The following is an 11,992-nucleotide window of genomic DNA, read 5'->3' on the forward strand; positions in this document are numbered from 1 at the left end:
AATTGCAATTGTCATTATATTCAAGAAAATATAACTTAAAAATGAAGTACTTTGAAAATGACAAGTGAGAATAATTTATTAATCACTGTATGACAACAATACATTACACACACACCAAAAATAAAAGCTTTTTTGTACATCTAATGCTATGGATAAAAATAGTCTAAGTCTCTATGAAATTAAGGAAAATCTATGTAATATCCCCAAAGAAAGACTGCAAAAGTATGTCAAATGCTGGGCAAACAGAAGAGCCTATCTTAATTTAAAATCTTATTTACAATAAAAATAAAAATCTATTTTTTTGGGACAGGGGCAAAATAAAAATGAAAACTTTAGAATATTCTAGTTACAACATTCTCGAGTGTCCCACAACAGGCAGATTAAGTCATAGTAGGTGAGGGTGTCATAATTTGGTTAAAAATATGCATCAACCCTCTCACCACTTCAAAAGGAACATTTCTCAATTCCTCAAGGAATTGCAGTCTTTCAACATCAAGACTGTGAAAGATTAAGGAAAGCAGAGGTTAAGGAAAGCAAACATGGAGAAAACTTCATGTAGTGCAAGGCTGGAAATCACTGGGGATAATACCCTACAAGACCCCAAATTATAAATACGGAATACAGTTGTACGCTGTGGTTATTGTTTGTGCAGCTATATGTGTAGATCCTCAAAGAAAAAGAAAAACTTTGAAAAATATTGTCTTTGGGGACTCTGTGAAAACATGGTCAGCGCGGCCTCTACTCACTGCAGAGGGAGCTGAAGATTGGTAATGCATGCTTGAGGGGTTATTCCAACTTAAATGGTCCTGAAGCATTAGAAATAGCAATAACATGCTCCACAGTGCTGCATAATTTAATGTGGAACGGAGAAAATTAGAATAAAGTTGGGATAAAGGCTGTAATGGAGTGTCTTATGGCTCACTGGGTTGCTTCTCTTATAGATAACACTTGTTATTTGGGGACATAACGTAAACATAAAATCATATTTTGTCTCTAAATTAAGATATTGAATGGGAGGTTATATGTGTTTGTGTTTATGTCCGCAGTTCTTAGGAAGCTCTGGCTCATTGCGCCCAGTGATTGAAGACTGTCTCAGACCTGATGTTAGAATCCCGGCCACACAGAACCCCAGCTGTGAGCAGTACAACAATGCCACCAACATCACGCACACCTTTCTGTACCCGCCCGGTATGTACTGCGCTCACCCTCACAAACATACCCCAATTGTAAGGTTTGTAGACTTAGAACAGCTCAGAAGACCATGGGTTAGTAAACTGGTTATAAAGTTTATAATAGCGCAGTGTCCAGCTCTAAAGCCTGAACTCACTTCAAATGGAGATTTGGCTTTGAATCCAGGTGTAATGTGATGGTTCCTACTGTGTCATAATTAATTTGGAAGATCAGATCCTGATTTTCTGGGAAAATCCAGGTTTAATCACACTTCTGTCAGGTTTAGTCAACCTCCTAGTCAATCTCCTTATTTTTGGTATGTCCAGTATGTCAAAAGCAACAACAAATTAATTTAACAAATTAAAAACCAATAATGGTATCAGAATCAGACTTTTTTTTTTCTTGAGTTATCTACTAATGCGTGTTTTTGGACCTTTGGAGAAAACCGGAGCACCCAGAGAAAACCCGCACAGATATGGGGAAAACACGCCAAACTCCTCACAGACAGTCACCAGGAGCGGTCCCTGGAGCTGTGTGACTGACACTACCTGCTGCTCTACCATGCCACCCTACCCTAATATTAATATTCATAATTTCAGAAATAATTCTGGATGAAAAGGAGACTTAAAGTAGACTTAAAACAGGGTGCCCTTTTATTATTTTTATTTTGTGTCTTCTTGTTGTTGCAGGTCTGAGCAGCACAGCAGATGAGCAGTATGATGGTCTCATTCTCAGTAATGTGATTCCAGTCTATCCAGAGTTTAAGAGTATGTCATTATTTTGGACATGCATTTTTAACCTATGTGATATAAAGCTGTGGCATACAATTAATCAGTTTTACATTGTGTGTGTGTGTGTGTGTGTACGGTGGGTGTTCATCTGTAGGGATCTGGCAGTTCTTCCAGGATGTGTTGTTGCTGAGGTATTCCTCTCAGTACAATGGGATCAATGTGGTGACAGGCCCTGTATTTGATTATAATTTTGATGGTCAGTTCGACACTGCTGAGCAGATAAAGGCCACGGCGGAGTAAGTGTATTATTATCACCTCACATGTGACAAAGAATCCCTGATGATCTATCTGTGGGTGTGTTTGCATATGGGTCTTGTATATTTGTATATTACTGTCATTATGAAGACCAAAACTCAAGTGCAAATCTCCAATCTCAGCTTGTGAGGTCTGTCTGCTGACTCTCACATAAAAGTATGCTTTTTTCATACTAAGTGTGTTTTAAACATAAGAGTCTAAACTGTTTATTTTTGGCTTTTGGTTCAGGTTCAAATTGGACAGATACTAGAAACACATACACTGCATTTTGCTAAGAGTATAATAACATACTTCAGGAGAAAAATGTACTACTGCACAGAGATAATGATTAAAATTGTCTTTGAACTCCCTTCACTTACACGGAAAAAGCTTGGTGCATTTAAGGTCAATAATAATATATGTATGTGGATGTTCAGGTTTGTTACAGGCACTAGCATTCCCATCCCCACCCATTACTTTGCAGTAGTAACAAGCTGTTTAGATTCAAACCAGCCAGTGAGAACATGTGGAGGAGGACTACGCACTATGAGTTTTATATTACCACACAGGCCTGACAACTCAGAGAGCTGCATGGTAAGTACACACCCACGACCCACACAAAATGCATACACACTCACAAATTAGCAATTTTCATATTCAGTATTTCTTCATATGTTTAGTGAACAAATGTTTTGTGTGCAATGTATAATTAGTATTAAAAATTCAAACATTCTTTGGGCCTTTTGTCATTTTGTAGTAAGTTTGGTGTAGTGTTAAAAATGACCACTGTCATTGTATTCAGCAAAAAAAATATAAATAATAATAATAATAATAATAATGCTCTTGAATTAAATTAACTGAATATATATATATTAATGGCAAGCCAAACAGGAAATATTTAATGAATTTTGATATATATAGAATGAACTTTGATATATATAGAATGAACACTGATATATATAGAATGAACTTTGATATATATAGAATGAACTTTGATATATATAGAATGAACGCTGATATATATAGAATGAACTTTGATATATATAGAATGAACGCTGATATATATAGAATGAAAGTTGATATATATAGAATGAACTTTGATATATATAGAATGAACTTTGATATATATAGAATGAAAGTTGATATATATAGAATGAACTTTGATATATATAGAATGAAAGTTGATATATATAGAATGAACTTTGATATATATAGAATGAACGCTGATATATATAGAATGAAAGTTGATATATATAGAATGAACACTGATATATATAGAATGAACTTTGATATATATAGAATGAACTTTGATATATATAGAATGAAAGTTGATATATATAGAATGAACTTTGATATATATAGAATGAACGCTGATATATATAGAATGAAAGTTGATATATATAGAATGAACTTTGATATATATAGAATGAACTTTGATATATATAGAATGAAAGCTGATATATATAGAATGAACGCTGATATATATAGAATGAAAGTTGATATATATAGAATGAACTTTGATATATATAGAATGAAAGTTGATATATATAGAATGAACTTTGATATATATAGAATGAAAGTTGATATATATAGAATGAACTTTGATATATATATAGAATGAACTTTGATATATATAGAATGAAAGCTGATATATATAGAATGAACTTTGATATATATAGAATGAAAGTTGATATATATAGAATGAACTTTGATATATATAGAATGAAAGTTGATATATATAGAATGAACTTTGATATATATAGAATGAACTTTGATATATATAGAATGAAAGCTGATATATATAGAATGAACTTTGATATATATAGAATGAAAGTTGATATATATAGAATGAACTTTGATATATATAGAATGAACGCTGATATATATAGAATGAACGCTGATATATATAGAATGAAAGCTGATATATATAGAATGAACTTTGATATATATAGAATGAACGCTGATATATATAGACTTCATATATAAAGTCATATATAGACTTTATAGAATCAACTTTATATCAGTGTTCATTCTATATATATCAGCTTTCATTCTATATATATCAAAGTTCATTCTATATATATCAAAGTTCATTCTATATATATCAACTTTCATTCTATATATATCAACTTTCATTCTATATATATATCAGCGTTCATTCTATATATATCAAAGTTCATTCTATATATATCAACTTTCATTCTATATATATCAAAGTTCATTCTATATATATCAAAGTTCATTCTATATATATCAGCGTTCATTCTATATATATCAACTTTCATTCTATATATATCAAAGTTCATTCTATATATATCAACTTTCATTCTATATATATCAAAGTTCATTCTATATATATCAAAGTTCATTCTATATATATCAGCGTTCATTCTATATATATCAAAGTTCATTCTATATATATCAGCGTTCATTCTATATATATCAGCGTTCATTCTATATATATCAACTTTCATTCTATATATATCAGCGTTCATTCTATATATATCAAAGTTCATTCTATATATATCAGCGTTCATTCTATATATATCAAAGTTCATTCTATATATATCAGTGTTCATTCTATATATATCAGCGTTCATTCTATATATATCAGCGTTCATTCTATATATATCAACTTTCATTCTATATATATATCAGCGTTCATTCTATATATATCAAAGTTCATTCTATATATATCAGCGTTCATTCTATATATATCAACTTTCATTCTATATATATCAACTTTCATTCTATATATATATCAGCGTTCATTCTATATATATCAAAGTTCATTCTATATATATCAGCGTTCATTCTATATATATCAGCGTTCATTCTATATATATCAGCGTTCATTATATATCCCCCATACTCAAATAGCGGCCTCCTGGCCTTTTTAGGCCCATTGGTCATCTATTTCTGGCACGAGAGCTGTTTTGAAAAGTTTTTTTTTTTATTATGATTTTTTTTTTTTCAATCGCGCTGTCCGCTCTTATTTTGAAATCGCGCACCGCGAGGCTGGTGATTGCCTCCATGGCAACAATAAACAGATAGCAGTAAAGCCTTCGGAAACGAGACAGTCAAAGTTCATTCTATATATATCAACTTTCATTCTATATATATCAAAGTTCATTCTATATATATCAACTTTCATTCTATATATATCAAAGTTCATTCTATATATATCAAAGTTCATTCTGTATATATCAGCGTTCATTCTATATATATCAGTGTTCATTCTATATATATCAGCTTTCATTCTATATATATCAGCGTTCATTCTATATATATCAAAGTTCATTCTATATATATCAACTTTCATTCTATATATATCAAAGTTCATTCTATATATATCAGCTTTCATTCTATATATATCAGTGTTCATTCTATATATATCAGCTTTCATTCTATATATATCAAAGTTCATTCTATATATATCAAAGTTCATTCTATATATATCAACTTTCATTCTATATATATCAACTTTCATTCTATATATATATCAGCGTTCATTCTATATATATCAAAGTTCATTCTATATATATCAACTTTCATTCTATATATATCAAAGTTCATTCTATATATATCAAAGTTCATTCTATATATATCAGCGTTCATTCTATATATATCAACTTTCATTCTATATATATCAAAGTTCATTCTATATATATCAACTTTCATTCTATATATATCAAAGTTCATTCTATATATATCAAAGTTCATTCTATATATATCAGCGTTCATTCTATATATATCAAAGTTCATTCTATATATATCAGCGTTCATTCTATATATATCAGCGTTCATTCTATATATATCAACTTTCATTCTATATATATCAGCGTTCATTCTATATATATCAAAGTTCATTCTATATATATCAGCGTTCATTCTATATATATCAAAGTTCATTCTATATATATCAGTGTTCATTCTATATATATCAGCGTTCATTCTATATATATCAAAGTTCATTCTATATATATCAAAGTTCATTCTATATATATCAGCGTTCATTCTATATATATCAACTTTCATTCTATATATATATCAGCGTTCATTCTATATATATCAAAGTTCATTCTATATATATCAGCGTTCATTCTATATATATCAACTTTCATTCTATATATATCAACTTTCATTCTATATATATATCAGCGTTCATTCTATATATATCAAAGTTCATTCTATATATATCAGCGTTCATTCTATATATATTAAAGTTCATTCTATATATATCAAAGTTCATTCTATATATATCAGCGTTCATTCTATATATATCAACTTTCATTCTATATATATATCAGCGTTCATTCTATATATATCAAAGTTCATTCTATATATATCAACTTTCATTCTATATATATCAAAGTTCATTCTATATATATCAGCGTTCATTCTATATATATCAACTTTCATTCTATATATATCAACGTTCATTCTATATATATCAACTTTCATTCTATATATATCAGCGTTCATTCTATATATATATCAAAGTTCATTCTATATATATCAAAGTTCATTCTATATATATCAAAGTTCATTCTATATATATCAGCGTTCATTCTATATATATCAACTTTCATTCTATATATATCAACTTTCATTCTATATATATCAGCGTTCATTCTATATATATCAAAGTTCATTCTATATATATCAGCGTTCATTCTATATATATATCAAAGTTCATTCTATATATATCAACTTTCATTCTATATATATCAAAGTTCATTCTATATATATCAGCGTTCATTCTATATATATCAGTGTTCATTCTATATATATCAGCTTTCATTCTATATATATCAGCGTTCATTCTATATATATCAAAGTTCATTCTATATATATCAACTTTCATTCTATATATATCAAAGTTCATTCTATATATATCAGCTTTCATTCTATATATATCAGTGTTCATTCTATATATATCAGCTTTCATTCTATATATATCAAAGTTCATTCTATATATATCAACTTTCATTCTATATATATCAACTTTCATTCTATATATATATCAGCGTTCATTCTATATATATCAAAGTTCATTCTATATATATCAACTTTCATTCTATATATATCAAAGTTCATTCTATATATATCAAAGTTCATTCTATATATATCAGCGTTCATTCTATATATATCAACTTTTATTCTATATATATCAAAGTTCATTCTATATATATCAACTTTCATTCTATATATATCAGCGTTCATTCTATATATATCAAAGTTCATTCTATATATATCAGCGTTCATTCTATATATATCAAAGTTCATTCTATATATATCAGCGTTCATTCTATATATATCAGCGTTCATTCTATATATATCAAAGTTCATTCTATATATATCAAAGTTCATTCTATATATATCAGCGTTCATTCTATATATATCAACTTTCATTCTATATATATATCAGCGTTCATTCTATATATATCAAAGTTCATTCTATATATATCAGCGTTCATTCTATATATATCAACTTTCATTCTATATATATCAACTTTCATTCTATATATATATCAGCGTTCATTCTATATATATCAAAGTTCATTCTATATATATCAGCGTTCATTCTATATATATTAAAGTTCATTCTATATATATCAAAGTTCATTCTATATATATCAGCGTTCATTCTATATATATCAACTTTCATTCTATATATATATCAGCGTTCATTCTATATATATCAAAGTTCATTCTATATATATCAACTTTCATTCTATATATATCAAAGTTCATTCTATATATATCAGCGTTTATTCTATATATATCAACTTTCATTCTATATATATCAACGTTCATTCTATATATATCAACTTTCATTCTATATATATCAGCGTTCATTCTATATATATATCAAAGTTCATTCTATATATATCAAAGTTCATTCTATATATATCAAAGTTCATTCTATATATATCAGCGTTCATTCTATATATATCAACTTTCATTCTATATATATCAACTTTCATTCTATATATATCAGCGTTCATTCTATATATATCAAAGTTCATTCTATATATATCAGCGTTCATTCTATATATATATCAAAGTTCATTCTATATATATCAGCGTTCATTCTATATATATCAACTTTCATTCTATATATATCAACTTTCATTCTATATATATCAGCGTTCATTCTATATATATCAAAGTTCATTCTATATATATCAACTTTCATTCTATATATATCAGCGTTCATTCTATATATATCAACTTTCATTCTATATATATCAGCGTTCATTCTATATATATATCAAAGTTCATTCTATATATATCAACTTTCATTCTATATATATCAAAGTTCATTCTATATATATCAACTTTCATTCTATATATATCAGCGTTCATTCTATATATATCAAAGTTCATTCTATATATATCAACTTTCACTCTATATATATCAAAGTTCATTAAATATTTCCTGTTTGGCTTGCCATAATATGTATATATATATATATATATATATATATATATATATATATATATATATATAGTATTTTTCTGAGCATCAGTCATACATTAATATGAATTACCTGCAGCGCATTAAAATATTCATCAAATATTGATGCAGAAGCAAAATATTCATCTACAGTCAACTTACATCTACATTCTCTGCACCACATGAGACTGCTGACTGTCAATTTTGAAAGTCCATGTAATTGCTTAATTATCTACACCATTTATTCTTACACAGAGCAACCAAAACGTGTCAGACTGGGTCGAGGACCTGCTTTGGTTCCACCAATCACGCGTCAGGGATGTTGAGTGGCTCACAGGCTTAAACTTCCTTGAGGAAAGCGGTCGACCCCTCCCTGAGATTCTTCAGCTGAAGACCCGCCCAACTGCTACAATTCACAGGAAAACACAATCGGTGTTGTTTTGATTTGCATGTAAAGGCACATTTAAGCATTAATTATTGTTAAATGCACTTAATTGACCTGATACATGAATTCTGCCCTAATCATTTAACCAAGTTCTTTTCTTTGTATTTAATGTGGGTAAATTGCTATTTAATGTTGATCATGTGCAGTTGAAACTGTATGTACTGTAGTAATTGTAATAATTATTATTGTTTTTTTTCCTACTTGTTTTTATATAAATAACCACTGAGTGATTATTTATTATTTATGCTTTTTTCTGTAAAGTGAACTCCCATGAGATGACGGATCAGACTGCTTTGTAGTCCTTAAATGAGCCAGTTGAACCATCACAGAATTGGCAACCCACACAGTGGTGGTCATGTTTAGAACAGTGCCCGATTGCATAAAACAACTTAAGTGAAAATTTACCCTAAGATTTCCCTTAAACAATGTTAAATGTGTTGCAAATACAGGAGGTCCCTTTAGTGATCCCCTAAAAACCGTTAAGTGTTGCATAAACTTCCTTAACTGTCAATTCCCTTATAATAATTTAAGGGACACAAAACTTCACCTTAACACTCAGCACATGGAGAACATGGCTGCATTTTTAGGTTTTTGAGGATGATCATGTACAAGGCACAAGGCAGTACAAATTGTCACAACACGTGTTTGTGACGTCATTGTCGTTGTCAGGAAACAGTGGAACTTTACTGCAACAAAACCTCAGTCACTGCAGTAAACCCCTTACCGTTCTCCCCTGAAGGGAACACTCTTAAGGAACTCCTTGGCTAAGGGAATATCTTCACTTAAGGGAAAACCTAAGGTGTTTTATGCAACCAAGCACAGATTCTCAATTCCATCCAATCCTCTAGTATAAAGGCAGAAGATGAATCAGTGAAGAAATTGCTCTCTTAATTTTCATATTATGTGATGTAATATTTTGTTTAATAAAACAAAAAGGGAATAATTTTCATAATTTTCAATTTGGCCTCTTTGTAAATTCACTGGCTGTGCTCACAAGGTACTGATATATTTATCAACTTTAAGGGGAAAGATAATAACAAGGTTGGGTTTGAATGCTTGGCTGATTTTTTTGCCTTTTCATAACGTTGTCTACATGAGAGAATGATCCTTGTGAAATACTGGGGAACATAATCTAAACAGCATTTTTCATGCTTACAGTATCAGTAAAAATTTTTTCCTCAATCTGTCTTTGCGTTATCTGTTAGTAAATCAGCAGCAGCAGTCAGAGTCTTGATTTTGCATGTAAGCTACATTCTTAGCTTGACATTCCAGCTAAAAGCCTTTAAATGGAATTCAGAAGTCAGTGAAAGTTAGAATGCCTAGATCTACCCCAGCCCTCAGTAAACCTTCACACCTTCTTATGCGGGTTAGTTCATGGGAATTCCTGAATTGTTGTTTGTGAAATACTGTTCAGTGAACCAACGTAGTGCTCAGCTCTTGGAATCGTTGCACTTGTATGAATAATAATGCGAAATGCATCTTTTGGTTAATGTGAAAGTTCTGGATGTTTGCCGTTCTCCAGCACACTGATCTGTCGAACATTAGTAGCTGTTGAAAAAGAAGTGGATTGTTTCACATGTCTCAGGGCAAGCATGTGCCCCCAAGGGTGGATGCATTGTGTGATTGGGGGATTTTATTAAATGGCAGGATCTGGCTGCAACAAATGTTTAATAAATTTGACAATAAGACTGTATTTACAGTAAGCAGATATTAGCATTAATGGGTAGCAGAGTGGTGCAACAGGTGGTGCTGCTGCTACACATCTCTTAGGTCCTGTGGCTGTGTGTCCCACCCCAGGTCTGTCTGTCTGTCTCTGAGGTGATGTATTTTCTCCTTGTGCCTGTATGGGTTTCCTCCAGGTGCCCCGATTTCCTGACACAATCCAAAAACAGGTGGAACAGCTCTAATAAGTGAGTCAATCAATCAATCAAATTTTATTTATATAGCGCTTTTCACAACAAAAAGTCGTCACAAAGCAGCTTTACAGAGATCCGGGTCCAAGCCTCCTATGAGCAAGCCAGGGGCAACAGTGGCAAGGAAAAACTCCCTCAGCACACGAGGAAGAAACCTTGGAAGGAACCAAGACTCATACGGGGAACCCATCCTCCTCGGGTCGACACCGGAGACACAATAGAGAACAGAAGTAAAAATGAAGGGGTTATAGTAATATAAATGTAGTATATTAGTGATGATGGAGAAGTAGAAATGAAAACGGTGAGGATGATGATATTAGTGATGTATGAGTCTTAGCAAGGCCAGGATCTTGTACAGGACACGGGCTGGATCAGGGCAAAACCTGGAGAGCAGCAGGACATCTCAAAGCATGAGAGAGAGACAGGAGAAAGAAAGCCAGACAAAGGGAACAAATAAAAATACAAAAGGTTAGTAGGGTCATGGTAAAGAACGGGGAAATTTGTCCTCCGAAAAAAGCTTCCACTGGTCAGGCAAGAGAACCCAGCGACAGACAGCGTTGTTGGCAGTTACTACAAAGCTAACTAAGAATGCTGTAGCTATGGTGATATGACAGGATTAATACAGAACAGTGATAATATGAAAACCAGCCCGAACACCAATATAGAAGGAGTAACCTGAAGGTGAGTGATTAACCAAAAGCTTGTTTGAAAAGGTAGGTTTTTAATCTAGATTTAAAGATTGAGAGTGTGTCTGAGCCCCGAACAGTAACCGGAAGGCTATTCCAGAGTTGAGGAGCTTTGTGAGAAAAGGCTCTTCCTCCTGCTGTGTTTTTCTTAATGCGAGGAACAAAGAGTAGATGGGCATCCTGTGAACGAAGTGTACGTGACGGGCGATAAGGTATGAGAAGTTCAGTAAGATACTGCGGGCCTAAACTGTTTAGAGATTTATAAGCTAAGAGGAGTATTTTATAGTCAA

The 11,992-nt window shown here is 31.0% G+C and overlaps 1 protein-coding gene across 1 annotated transcript in view; it reads left to right on the plus strand.

Annotated features, from left to right (window-relative positions):
- LOC136694927 (venom phosphodiesterase CdcPDE) overlaps positions 1-9,102 on the plus strand; it is a 59,052-nt gene extending 49,950 nt beyond the window's left edge. Inside the window, exons 21-25 of the mRNA XM_066668755.1 lie at positions 1,047-1,188; positions 1,860-1,937; positions 2,056-2,197; positions 2,633-2,789; positions 8,914-9,102. Of these exons, the coding sequence (XP_066524852.1) occupies positions 1,047-1,188; positions 1,860-1,937; positions 2,056-2,197; positions 2,633-2,789; positions 8,914-9,102 (708 nt within the window). The remainder of the gene's footprint in view (positions 1-1,046; positions 1,189-1,859; positions 1,938-2,055; positions 2,198-2,632; positions 2,790-8,913) is intronic.
- Positions 9,103-11,992: the final 2,890 nt, after the last annotated feature.

Source organism: Hoplias malabaricus, chromosome 4 (assembly GCF_029633855.1).
Source record: "Hoplias malabaricus isolate fHopMal1 chromosome 4, fHopMal1.hap1, whole genome shotgun sequence".
NCBI lineage: Eukaryota > Metazoa > Chordata > Actinopteri > Characiformes > Erythrinidae > Hoplias > Hoplias malabaricus.